The 14,830-nt window shown below is 35.1% G+C and overlaps 1 protein-coding gene across 2 annotated transcripts; it reads right to left on the reverse strand.

The window, feature by feature from the left end:
- On the reverse strand, positions 1–8,966 carry LOC105045999 (bifunctional nuclease 2). 2 transcript variants are annotated; one of them, XM_073252514.1, is made up of 12 exons: positions 8,862–8,966; positions 8,688–8,739; positions 5,651–5,967; positions 4,566–4,736; positions 4,424–4,473; positions 4,282–4,338; positions 3,914–3,979; positions 3,749–3,823; positions 1,319–1,437; positions 688–779; positions 320–378; positions 1–220 (listed from the first exon to the last, which is right to left on the reverse strand). In XM_073252514.1, the coding sequence occupies exons 3-11, from the start codon at positions 5,955–5,957 to the stop codon at positions 323–325; spliced, it is 993 nt and encodes a 330-aa protein (XP_073108615.1). In that variant the 5' UTR covers positions 5,958–5,967; positions 8,688–8,739; positions 8,862–8,966; the 3' UTR covers positions 1–220; positions 320–322. The 2 variants fall into 2 exon arrangements, with proteins under 2 accessions (XP_073108615.1, XP_073108616.1); XM_073252515.1 differs by having other exon boundaries at positions 1–239.
- Between the last annotated feature and the right edge of the window lie 5,864 nt (positions 8,967–14,830).

The raw sequence follows: 14,830 nt of genomic DNA on the forward strand, positions 1-14,830 counted from the left end.
TTAAAAAACCGAGTAGATAAACGAGTCTATAATCTGAGGATATGTTCTATAGTTCAATATTTACATATTGCCACATGCCATCTTATATGCCACCATGGCATAAGCAACTATACATGCATACACAAGCGTGGCGGCTAAGTACTAGATGCATGATATACCATGGATGTGAGGTTTGCACTTGCTTGCTTCCAAACGCAGGCTTCGTGTGCAGCCGGGGACACTGCAGCAAAGAAAGCAGTCTGCGGTGAGAAGTCTCGAGATTTCTAGTTTCAGACAGTACCATAAAACAGATAAGGTTCGCAGGGAATGGATCGGAAACCTGTCACGTCCGGTTCTTTCTCTTGGACCGCAGCTGAAAAAGCTTGTCCCTCCATCGAGCTGAAACAAAATAACAAGACCTGTAATCGCATCAAATTGCCACAAAACGTTGCCAAAGTGCAAATCAATTGGATTCATATTTCCAAAGAAGTCCATTGATTAGTTTAGCTTTTGGGGAACAATCTCCTTAGAAAAGAAAAGGCACCCACCGCCAGCATGATCCAAAAACTTACAGAAACTATCCTGTTTATGCTTTAAAATACACACACACACAGAGAGAGAGAGAGAGAGAGAGAGAGAGAGAGAGAGAGATTTGGTGTCTTCAGAGCAAAACAAATGCAAGCAGCAGGTACGAGCATGATATCTTACCAGCGTCTTTGTATCTTTCCTCAACGGCAGCAATCAGCATGTTACGGACCAAACCGAACTCCTTGGTTTCCAAGCAAGGGTGACCATCAGGCCTGTTAAAATTACTTCAGTCAGAGTAACATTAAAGCACTACAAATTTACACCACATTTCTGACCAACTAAAAAATGAAGTACTTTAGTCTTTTATAAATAATAAGGTCCATGTAAGGCACAAGAAATCACTGTTACGACAGCAGATGATATCAAGTAAACCTCAAACAGATGACGACACCCAATTCTCCATAAAATATCTCAAAACTGATAAGTAGATAGCTAGATAGAGATAGAGAAGGGAGAGGGGGTGGGGGTGGGGGGTGGATGTAAAACTCCATTGTGGTTTTTCAGTTGATAAATGTTAAACAACTCAGAAAACATGTAGTCTTTAGTCTTTACTAAACTTGATGTTGATCGACACTTGCACTTCATCCAAACAATTCTTTCCTTGAACAGAATAAATTGGGACAATTCATCTCAACTAACACGAGACGAAAAAGATGAAAATCTCTTGAACGTTTATTCATTTCAACTTTGAAGCACCTGTTTCAGCAAAAAAATAGTAAACAAAATGCATGGAAAACATTCGTAAGGTTACCTGTCCAGTTCTGTGAATAACATTCCATCCGACTGAGAAGCCTGCACTGCCAACTTAGGCGGTTCCATCACTCGCATCCCATCACTGTATGCAAGATGTCTATTGACTTGTATAGGCACCTTTTGGATCAAAAACACAAAACAGAGGCAAAAACAAGTAGTGGTCAACACCTATCAGAGCTACAAACAGATGTCAACTTTGACCTGATTTAAAACAAAAGAGCGGTACTAAAATCTGTGGTGAAATTTGATCATGTCTTGCAAAGATCTGCTGCTTTCAAAGATATAGCACAATCTGTTTTAGGAAGAGATCTGGATTTTGAAATATTATCTGACTTTTTCTAAGAGCATTTTCCAACCAATACAGTTCTTGAATCTCGTTCAAAAAGGAAATCAGAAAAGGGATTGAAATAAATATAGAAGAAGAAAGAGTCTATGACGTTTGAAGTTTCCTGAATTAAAGCAGAAGCAACCTCCCAATAATCCCTACAAGTAACAATAAAAAGGAATAACAACTGTGCTTATGGATGTCAAACCACCAGAATGGTCCCTCGCACACATGCTTTTGATAACATTCCAAGCCATCTTTTCCTTAAAACAACCATTTTTAAGAGTTTCAGAGGCCTCTTTCATCCCTTCCATAAATCCAGTGGACAAGAACTTCTAAAATCAGTTCAATAAGGAGGTTCTGCCAACTTAAAGTAGTGCTTGGTTCATTATTATCAAGAAAAATAGCTCCTGCAGATAGCTAAAAAAGAAATCACAGCTGTCCTCCATATAAAACCCTCACAGTGTTAAATCAAAAACTTCCTAACTATCATTACAGCAACCTTCACAAGTACTTCTTGCACTAGACTGCACTGCTAATTACACTTGCATCTCATTCTTTTACTTTTATGTGGATCATCCTTTTATAAGGTGCAGGAAGTAAAGACATGTTCAATCAAGACCATAAGACCAGCAAAATTACCAGCCAATAAAACACCTCTAGGTAGTACTTAGCCCACATTTGTAATAGCCTTGTTTAACATCTAGCAACTCTTAGCAATTTAGGACCACAAAACAAGTTGCGATTTTGAAGGTCTGAAAGTAAAATGCTTGATGAAATGCCAAGTTGGAATCAATCAAGAGTGTCTTTAAATTTCACAAGGAATGAAAACAGATAAAAATAGCTCTGAAAACAATAAAGTTCTTACTCTGCTTTGTCAAGATATTTGTGAACAAAAAGAAGTGTATTAACATTATTAGTAAGCATGAATACAATAGGCCCAAAAGAACTAAGTAAAAATTTTCAATTTTCTTTTGAATTCCATGTGCTTTCTCCCAAAGTATGACCATAGACTACCTATGACAATAAAAGAACAAATTATCAAAGGGAGCTCCAACACATGCAAAAATATCTTTTAACATTATTGTTTATTACATGTCCTGAAGCCATATCCTATATTTTCATCATCTACACTAGAGTTTCCAACTAAAATAAGCTCCTCATATTATTTTCTATAACTTCAATCCCCAACTTCTTTCACACTGATATTAGATGCTGATATAATAGTTGCACAGCAAACTGATATGGTTTAATAAAGATAGTATTATGTCACAAGGATAACTTAAATGATAGTCCATGCATGAATATTGGAAAAAGAAAACTTGCCGAACCATCTGAAGAATTATTGAGAAAATAGCAAGAGCAAGTATTATGAAAAAGGTGATTCTACAATGACCTATACTGTTAGAAAAGCTTAACTACAATAAGAAAACTGCAACTTTAGGCTTATAATTTCGCAAACAGTACTGGGAGGCCCATGCATAAATGAATAAAAGATGACATTCAATATTAAAGAAGCAAAACTACAATAAGAAAGAAGAAAAAAATTGTGAGGCCCTCATAGTGAAGGTGGATGTGCTAAAATAATGTCATTCCAATTATATTTTAGTTAAGCTTGTAAGTTGTAACTGTAATAACATATTTGTTTATACAAGCATTAAGTGCAGTCTAGCTTTTTCTCCTAAAACTTGCTCTGAAGATCACAAAGAGATTTTTTTTTTTTTTTTTTTTTTTGTGTTTGGGGGGTGGGGTTGGGGGGGGGCACGGTGGATGGTTGGAAGAAACAATCATTATGTAAAGCTTCATTCCGGAAAAATATTAAGTAAAATTAAATGAAACCAAGACTGTAACATGAAGTGATCTAATTTCTAGGAGAAACCACTGCAGTGATTCCAATAATAAAGTGTTGCTTCTGTTAAAATTAATGTCTGTCCCATTAAGGTGATTGCAAAAAAACCATTGAAAACCACCTACCAAGTCACATTTAGCATGGCAGCAGATATATAATTACTAATCAAAATGGTTTCTAAATAATCATGTTAGTGCTAGACACTGGAACTACATATGCCGAAAGGTAGTGTTAATTCAGCTAACCGAGCGTACCTTGCACCGCACAGCCATGTTAATGGCATCTGAAGGTCGAAGATCAAAGCTGATGCTCTCTTTTTCATTCCCCACCTGCATGAGGACATGATGTAGTTCAGGATTTACATTCACGAGGATACGGCTAACATTAACAAAAGGCAATTTGAAAAGATCAGGATTTGCCTTTGCAAGGAACAACTGAGCAAAGTAGGCCTCGTTCACTCTTTTGGTGACTCGAACAAGTTGTACCTGAAATATAAGATACTTGTTTGATATCTGTAAGTGGTTCTAAAACAAAAAGCAAAAAAGAAAAAAAGATCAAATTTCAATAGCAAAGAGTTAACATTCCATCACTGCCATCTTAATCACTCAGTAGGCCACTCACACATGTCATAGTCAGTGTTACTAACAAACCCAGTGAGCATCAGGACAATTGACTGATGAACTTACATAAATCTAACACAGAGAAATAAAGGTATTCAACCTAAATGGGGGCATGCAACAGAACAAAATAGGGCATTCTGTATACAGGATTGATCTATTTAACTTACCTCATATCCCATCTTTTCAATCATCTCTTTCACTACTTGATATATAGTTGGCCTAGCCTGAGAGACGCATAAAATATTAGTAATCATCCAAATAAAAAAAACTTAGCATGATACTTCACATATGAGAATAAAGGAGCCTTACAATATGAACATTCCGAACTGCAGCCATTAACAACACACTTGGCATCTCCACTGTAAAGGAAAAGGAGAATTGAAGATCATTTGTTGGAATAAAAGATTTGCTCTCAACAAAATATCCTAACCCAAGGCAAAAGTATACATACAGACAATAATAGGAAGAAGAAGATCACTTCCATCTTCCATCTTTAGTACGATGGCTGGATGAGGAGCATAGTCCGGCAGGCTTCCTCCTTGAGGATTATTGTGAACACATCTCAAATGTGTACCATCACGCATCTTTATCATGAAACCATCTGATCCACTTCTGACCTCAACTGCACGAAAGACAAATTACTGCAGCTAGGACTTGAAATCCATAAGCAACAGAAGCAGCTCAATGTCTCAACTACTTGTAAATATCGCCAGAAGCAGAAAAAGGTGTTGCACTCTATGGATTACATTTTGAGACTATAAGTGCTTAGCAACTGTACATGCCAGACTTTTATATGCATTATGACACTTTGACTGCGACCAATTATGTAAACTAGGTGATGCTGGACCTACTGGGAGACCGTCTTGGCCTTACAACTCAGACAGTTGACAAATGGCAAATATTAGAAACAATGAAGTTGTAATTTCAAATTCCAATCTAATTTCCACAAAATATGGGAAGAAAACTGCCAAAGGGATGGTCCTGCAGATTAACTCAGAACCACTATGTGACCAACTGATGGTCTGATGAGAAAGATGGTCTATAGCATGGTTTTCTTCCACATATCAAGCTAGGAAAGAACCGATCACAATTGCAAGAAAAAACACTGCCACTATGACAGTTCCACTGTGGAGCATGTTGATCAATCGAAAATGTGAACTTTCAACTCAATGTGTTGGTTCTGCAACAACTTTTGCTTGTTCCATCTCACCGATGGCAACCTAGGAATGCTTTAGACTGCAAGCCAATTTCTGTTCTTAACAGGAGGAGGATCCAAAAGCAACACCAGAAAAAATGTCCTGCAGTCCATATCAGAGAAGACTCTTACCCTCCTACTGCCGAATTTCTAAGTGACTAGAGAAGAAACTTCTACCTAGCAGACAAAATTTAAAATTGGAAGTTCAAGTCCACATCCAGCATCCTTAAACACAAAGAAACGAGAAGGGAAAATCGAAGGGCCTGAAAATAAAGCATATTAAAACAATGCCCCCTTCCTCTCAAGAAAAACAAAGAAAAGAGATGATTCAAACAGAATACCTGCTTCAATCACACTGGAATTTACATATTCTTCATCATTTTCACTGAAGTTCCCAGCCATGCTGCCATTACCATCAGAAGATGAACTGAAACTACAACGAACAGGCCAGCATTTCCTTTCACAAGGTTGAACAGAAAGAGTTCCAACTCTTGTTATACTTCTGCATCTAGCTTTAGACCCCCAGAATCCACTTCTAAGATGACTAGTCTTTATTAATGAAGTATTAATTATAGGAGCAGAAACTCTTGCTTGCTTAGCATGTTGGACAGCAGGACGGCAAATAATTGGTCCCTCTATAACTGCCATCTTACTTCCTCTTGTACAGAACAACAGAGAAACATAAGCACGTCTCAAGAAACCACAAGATAAAAAAAGGATGCAAATCTGATGATTGTAGAATAATGATTACAGATAAATAAGAATAATAGTCAATTATTTTAACTTTAATAGAATAAAGAAAGACTAGATGAGAATAATAGCATCCGATAATTTTTCCTCAGTCTTAGCTCTAGCATAAAAATAAGCATCACTAGGATAAACAGAAAGTCCACAAAACAATTAAGATAGAAACATATAGTGTTTGTAGCATTGTGATACAGTGAAATAGTTATCTGTTCTCATCATCCTGCCACACATTATTTAATATATATGCCAAAATATATTCCTGAGGGTACAAATATATAGCTGGTATTGATAATATAGTTGAAGAACTGAAGTGAGATCTCCAAGAAACAATTGCTCAATTACATTCAGCAACACTGTATACGATTATAAAACTTCTAGTCCAATGTACACAATATGCAAAATACAACAACATCTACATGATTCAACTTATGTAACATGGAAATTACTATTCCTATTTTTGTTACCTATTTAAGACAGAACCTTATGACAAGCAACATGCTAAATTGCCTCGAGATGGAGTGGGTCATAGTATATATAGGCTGAACTGAATGCCATGTCTCAAGGGGGGCTATGCCGATACGTGGCTCTTTGCATAGGAGCCCCCTGTTTATCTTGTAATCAAGTGCATTCAGCACAAGAGCAACCATGTGTCATTTCCAACATATAGCAACCTAACATGCACTGGATGAAGAAACACTAAAAGTGAGTCAGATATCATAGAAGGAAATGAAAAGTTAAAAGTTTGTCTAGCACGAGATTTTAGTTGCCAATCAGAGTGGGCATTGGAGCAGGAGTCGGTGCAGGTAAGGGAAAGTGAACATTTTAAGATCTCTTGAAGGAACCACTTTGAAGCATGTGCAGCTCCGAGATTCCATAGAATTTCTGGAGTGGGTTCATTACCTCCGGTAGAAGGTTCTTACTGCTGAGCAATAGAGACTAATAATTTTCCACTACTTGGAGGCAATCAACGCACTGAGAGCCAAAGTTCTGGCATCCAATGGCTCCACAAAAGGATACAAATTTTGAACTACGATCTGGACTTAAATTGATTTTAGATTATTCATGATCATGAAATTGCGATATTCAATCAGAGAAAAATCATCTTCATCAAAACAAGAGCCTAAAGAGGATACACAGTTTGTCCGACCAAAAGCAGTCTGCTTTTATCTACAACACTTGAGATACTTTTGTTGACTTGGTATATACCTATTTATCTTGTAATGTCACACATACATGTATCCATGTTATATGGTAACACTGGGATACTTGCATGATGTCAACAAGTATCCATGTCTAGATTTTGCCATTTTGGAATTTCACCATTGGCAACTGCTATCCATGTCTCCATGCGATATGTATGCCATCATAGGTTCTGACCAAAAAGCACAAAGCAAATACAAGATCTGGATATTAACATTTATAAATTTATCGGTGTAGTTTCCAACTGCCCATAATTTTAGAGAACGAAGTTGTTCACTGGCTACTATTGGCCGACATATGTGCTTTAGCATATTTATAATGACTCGGACTTAATAACGAAGTCATGATATAAATAGTGTAAATAACACTAAATTATATTCCTTATAGACATTTTATTACTTTCTTTAAAATTCCATATTTCAATCTGGAATTATTTTCTTGATTCTTTTTGATGCGATCATCTGAAAAATATCATTTATAGATTTTTCAACCACTTTGTCCTAAACCAGCTCCAAAGTTATACATAGAACACACAAATTTCAACCAACATGATCACTGAAAGAGCCAATCATGCATTGGATTCTTTACTCACTGTCACTGACGGTCATTTAACACATGTCCACCAAATACTTGACCATTTATGATAAGCATGAAATCTAAGCTGTTATCATGCATGTCTTGTCAAATTCTGTTAAAAAAGGATGGCACATACGGTCTTCCAGATGATGCAACAGGCAAAAAGAGAACATGGCTTAATTGGCTTTCCAGACTTACAGATCCAATCATAATCTTCACATGGCCTGAAAGGATTATTCTTCTCATGCATCAACTGCAGCTTCTTATGAACTGGATAGTCTCCCCATCCCCACCCCCTCCATTTTTTATTTATCCTTCAAATCTTTTCCTTTTCAAACAATTTCATTCACCTTATCATCTTGGGAGGGATTCTGAGGAAATAGCTACTTGAAGCTACTGTTTTTCCTTAATATTGCAATAGTTTATCGTTTTGTCCCAAAAAAGAAGGCGCTCTTGGTTGTTCTGGTGTCCAATTTTTAACCAAATCACTAAGGCTGAAACATCATATAGCATATAAGTTTGGGAACATGTCAAAATATTATAACTGCTTCAGATCCAAAGCTGCACTCTTTACCTCTCTAAGATTTCCCAAAATAACCAAAATTGCATAATTTCATATGTACACCATCTATATTCGTAAATCTATAAATATTATATCATAAAAATTAACATCTTGATAGTAACTCCAATTGGAGACATCGCAATCCAACAAGCAACTCCAGATACGAAAGAGATTCTCAAATTTCACAGAGATCTGAATCCCCCCTCCAGCACAATACCTTAGATCGCCTCAAAACCAAATATTTTTACACAACATTAATTGGATGCACTGAAAATATAAGGAATCCACTTTACCTGCAGGCCTATACAAGCTTCTTCCACTCGAACAACCAGATAAGGGAATTTCCTGAACAACGATCAATACCACCAATATTAATCCTCCACAATTATCATTCAACAAAAACAAAAAAAACCTAAATCTTGTACAAAGAAGCCCCAAGCTCCTCGACTCCTGCGAACAAATCTTACCGCAGCCTCAATGATCTGCTCGCATAAAGATAATGGAAGAAGTAACAACGATCAAATGGGGGGGGGGAGGGAGGGAGGGAGGGAGAGAGAGAGAGAGAGTTTGTGGTGAGGGGGGAGGGGGGGGGGGGAGTGGGCCTCAAGGTGAAGCTTGGAGTCCAAGGGACAGAGGTGGTATTTGAACAGGGAGGGAGTCTTATGGGACGATATCGAAGCGGTGAGGTGGATGAGGATTGAGGCGTCACTGTAAAATTACTCATATGCCCCTCGTCTTTTTCCCATCCTTGAATGCCTCCGCATGGCAGGGAAAGTAGATAAAGGGTAGTTTCGTGCTTTAGCTTTACGATTCGTGCCCTTCCGTTGTTGAGAAATTATAACCTCCACCACGTTTGCGTTCCCTCCTTCCGTCATTTGGGCGCCGGCGCATCAATCCAGCGGTCGCCAAAAGACGAAACTACCTCCGAGCACGCGATTCTTTCACACGCACGCAGCACAATGTGGCTCAGCGCAAGGGAAGGGATTGGGTCTGAAAGGGGAGGGCACTTGATTAACGAGCCTTGGAAGTAATCAACGTTTGTTTGGATAAGGGGCGATTTTATGATCTGAAAAAACATATCTGATGACGCAAATTTTGATTTCACAAATAATATTTTAATGATCAACTATAGCCTGTGTTTGATAATAATTTTTATAAACTAAACCACAAATTTTTTTTTGAACATGTTGTGAGAAAAAGTTCCTTGTACCACAGCATGAAGTTTTGTTTTAACAATACAATAAGAGTGAAGGAATTTTAAGAGATTAGAACTACTAACATAAACTAACACAAGTAATGTATAAAATAGTTAATTTACCTTCAAAAGCTAAGGTTTAGATGTGTCACTGGGAATTGACTCATTTTTTCTTTAAAAGAAAAAAAAAAGGCTTGCACTTCTACCTAGTTTTATAGCAAGGGGTACTAGGAAAAATCTTGCGAGGGCATTTCGGTCAGGAGGAGAGATTTTTCGGCTTCGGAACCGGTAACGGCCGGTAGTTTCCGGCTTAGGCGCGTAGGCCGCGGTTGCAAGTTGGCTGCCAGTTAACAAACTAGTTGGAATTAGAAATTAATACCTGGGACTATAGAGGTGGTGACACGTGTATCTAGGAAAAAGCCGGATAAGGCTTTGTTTTATCCTTTTATCATTTCAAAAGTTCCATTCGTTTCTATCCATTAAAAAAAAATATCTCATTGGGTCGTCCCATGGCACTACAGTGAACCGGCTTCCAGATGGAATTTTAGTTCCCATGGGGGCCCCACAAAGTATGGTGGTCGATGCAATGACCGCTAAGTTAGTCTTCCATTCTAGAATGGGTTGGCAAGCAATTATTGCCTCAGATTTATTAATTCTTCCATTAGAATTTATCATTTTTTTTTCTCTTAAGAATAAATAATAATCGGTGCTAGCAACATCTTAAACTACGACCTATGTGTGACATATAATGCTTACAATTTAATCTTTTCGAGATGTTGGCAGCATTGCTCTCCATTTGAGTTTGAAAGATTGCCAATCCTTTAAAAACTAGGTCAAAATCTTGCCAGCCTATAAATGCATTTGACAACTAATAAAAATTTTAGATATAAAATATATTTTTTTTAAAACATAGAATGTAAATTTTTTATAAGAATATATGGAGTAGGTTCTTATATGTCCTTATCAGATTACTCAAGAATTACTTTTCATAAGTTTAATTTTTGCTATGAAATCCTAATGGACAAATTGCTATGACTGTAAATTTTGTAGAAAGTGAGATTATTATTATGCATAGAATCATAAAAATTCCAATATTAGAAAATTTTCTTCATTATAGTTCTTAGCAACACTAGGATAATTTTTGTTAAAAGTGTAGAATGGTTTAAACATTTAAGAAGAATTCTAAATTATGCCACTTTTAAATAGTAAAATAAAAAAAAAATTTAGACATACAACAGAGAGGTTTTTAACATCCAATATCAAGGCTATCTCTTGGCTAAGGGATACAAAAACCAATTAAGACACTGTTTTATCTCATCAGCAATCCAAGACGAACCCATGAAAAATTTTTGAGAATAAATATTCTAATATAGCATGCATTTAATTGCTACTTTCAATTAGTACAATGAAGACTACATCAAATGCTACATGATTTAATTTTCTCGAATATATATATATATATATATATATATATATATATATATATAGTTTTTCGGTTGCTTTTTGCTATTTGACACCAAAAAAAAAAATGATGAGCCTAAAAAATCTCAACCTTTAAAGCTTGATATTTCAAATTTCTTTAATCACGGACCATCAAATTTTATATGGAGCTATCAATCAGTCGTGCGCACGTGCACAGGTACCATGTTTGTCACCCAAGTGCGCTACCGGATTGGGCCACTCATAGAAACATAGTGTGGAGAAAGCCCATTTGACTTGGCCGGCTGGTCGACCCGAAAAGGGAAAGCTTTGAGAACATATGGAGGCCATGTGAATCAGATGGAAGTGCTATTCCCAGCATTTCTTTTGTTCTTGTTCTTTTGCCAAGATGGTTGACTCGCACCATTTTATCATAAACACATCCAAAAAGATTAAAAAATATTTTGAAGTCCGTGAAGATCAGTCCACAGCACCTCTCAAACACTTTTGAAAACCGACCCATTCATCAAACTAGAAAAATGAGCAGATGACATATCACCAGTTCAACTATTGGATCAATTAGAATCAGACAGCGACATCATATGACATGATAAATATATTCTAGATAATATTATGTAATAAATTATCTATATACAACAAATTATTATAATCATAGAACACTGCATCATGCATGTTATTTTCAGGATCTCATCACTTACAAAATACATAATGAAATAAAATATAACTTATAAATAAAATAAGTGGTATCATATTATTAATAAATTCAACATACTGTCAATCCTTTTCTAATCCAACTTGAAGACCTAAAAGATTTCTAATTACCCTATTTTTCACCAAAATCCTCTAATATACTAATTTTGTAGGTAAAACCTTCCACGAAATTGGCCCACGAAGGATCAAAGAGAGAAGTGGATGGGAGGAAAGAGAGATGAATGTGGGCCTTGAGAGATGAACGTGGGGCTTTCCTGTATGGTGCTTACCATCAACAAATCCTAACATGACTTGAGGGCTAAGAGGGTGAGAGAAATTGAGGTTTGAGAAAAGAGGTGCTGCCTGGCCTATCAATGGAGGAATCCTGCAAGAGACAGAGGGGAGGGGGTGTGGGCAGGGACGGGAACAAAAATCATATAGAGCGGGCATCATAGTGGATCATACGAGGCAGGGCTTTTTTTATGTCACATTTTCTCCTTCTTTCATCTTAAAAAAGTCAAATAAGAATAGAGCTCCTCTTGCTAATAGAGTTCATCAATCTCATAAATTAAAATAATAAAAAAAAAACTTCATGCATCAAGATTAAACTTCTGCAAAAAGAAACCCTCTATACCCTTTCTTCTTCCTCAAGTCTTTCTTATTCCCAAGTTCTTCTCTTTTTCTACGAATGTGAAAGCACCGATTTTTTTTCTAATAATCAAATCCAATACACACCTACGAGCTATATATAGTTTTCCGAATATAGTGGTCATTAACACACAATATATAGCCAACTAATATATACATAGCAAAAGTATTTATCGGATGTCCCAATATGCATCTTTAAATAAATCGATACATTGCTAAAACATCGTACTCACCAAAATTCAATAAACGATCAAATGACACATATTTGATGGCTTACTAATACATATTATAAATTTTTTAAATACACATCTACCAACAACCGAATATATATATACAGATAAATCGATAAATAGTTTTCTAAACTTCACTGGTACATAATATATAATCAATCATATTTAGAAAAATATTCATCTGACATTCTAATATATACCTCTAAATAAATCGATATATATTTTTTAAAATACGGCACTCACTAATATACAATATATTATCAAATGATACACACTTCATAGCTTATCGATACATACAATAAACTTTTTTTGATACATACCCATTAGCAATCCAATATATATCTAAAGATAAATTGATACATAATTTTTGAACACGATATTCACGAATATATAGTATATGATCAATTGATATCATCTAGCAAGATATTCATCTGATGTTCCAATTGGGGGTGCAAATGAATTAGATCAGATCACGAGTGATCCCGATCCGATCCGATTTCTTGATTGGATCTTAATGTTAGATCCACACCTAACCTAATAGAAGAACAGATCGGATTGAATTAGATCCATGGTCAAAAATTTTGCCCCATTAGATTATTTGGATCTGATTGGATCCATATATAACCCAATCCTAATCTAAAAAATTCGGATCCGATTTATATCCGATACATCTGATAGGCCCACATATAAGAAGTTATGATTAAAAAAAAAATATTTTGCAATCCATAATTTTTAACTATTAGAGCTCAATAATTATGTAAAAAAAATTTAGCATAAAATTCCACAAATGAACTGATGCAATTAAATGTTTTAATGACTTTGATACATTGGTACCAGGATCTACAATATAACTATAATCCAGAGAGAGAAAAATAAATACAAAAATCAATAAAAATATCATTTTCAATTTTCTATAACATTTTTATCTTTTTTTGACAACTGATATATTCTTTCCGCTTTTAGTATCATGTTTGTTCCGTAATCCAAATACATAAATCATAATAAACAAATAGATTGATATACAAAATAAACACAATATATACTATCAGTTGGCAAAGATAAATAATTTAAATATAAATATAATTTTTTAAAATCTCATAATCAAATTAAGCAAACTTTTATAACAAATAATAATGCTATCAGAGTATTTGAAATTCTAATTCTACTCTATTTGCTCTATATTTTAGATGATAAATTCAATATCGAATTCAAATCGGATCGGATCTGAATTCAATAAATCTAGACCCGACCAAAAAAATTAAACAGATCAAATATTAAAATCCGATCTGACTCCGCAAGTCCTTTAAAACATATCAAATCGAATCTAAACAGATCAGATCGATTTGGATAACAGGTCAATCCGATCCATTTACCGCCTTAATTCCAATAGACATCTCTAGATACATCAATACACAGTTTCTAGAATATGATACTCAATAATACATAATACATAGCCAAGTAATAGATACTTAATAGCTTACTGATATATACTATAATTTTTTTTAATATGCGACCATCAAAAACCCAATACATACCTACAGATAAATCGATATATTATTTTTCAAATATGATGTTCATCAAAATACAATATATAACCCGTCGATATATACCTAAAAAAAAAATTTATCCAACATTCTAATACACACTTCTAGATAAATTAATATATAATATACAGAACATGACAATCATCAATAATAATACATAACTAAATAATACATAATAAATGACTTAGTAATATATACTATAAGCTACTTTAATATATCCAAATTCGCAGATATGTATCGATCAATTTATTATTGAAAAAATAATATTTTCATAATCATGATGGAAAAAAAAGATTCAAAGACGAAAAAAATTTGAGAAAAAAGAAAGGATACAAATGATCTCTCTCCATAAATATTTCTTCTTGATGTATGAATTTTTTTTTTTATTTTTTAACTTAATTTTCTTTATTTTTTAAATTTATAGGGTCGACAAACTTCTTGAGCAGAATTCTATCTTCATTTGACTTTCAGATTCCCTTTGTAAGAAAGAATAAAAAACAAACTTAACATTATTATTAACAATAACAACAACAACAACAAAAACACAAAAAACCTCATCCCACATGATCCACTATGGTGCCTATCCTACATGATTTTGTTCAGAGGGCGGGGCGCCAGGAGCGACCGATTTTTACGGCAAGTCAGATTTAAAGTTATATCCGGACAGGAAGCTTGACCGGATGATAATT

Source organism: Elaeis guineensis, chromosome 2, assembly GCF_000442705.2.
Source record: "Elaeis guineensis isolate ETL-2024a chromosome 2, EG11, whole genome shotgun sequence".
NCBI classification, from domain to species: Eukaryota; Viridiplantae; Streptophyta; class Magnoliopsida; order Arecales; family Arecaceae; genus Elaeis; species Elaeis guineensis.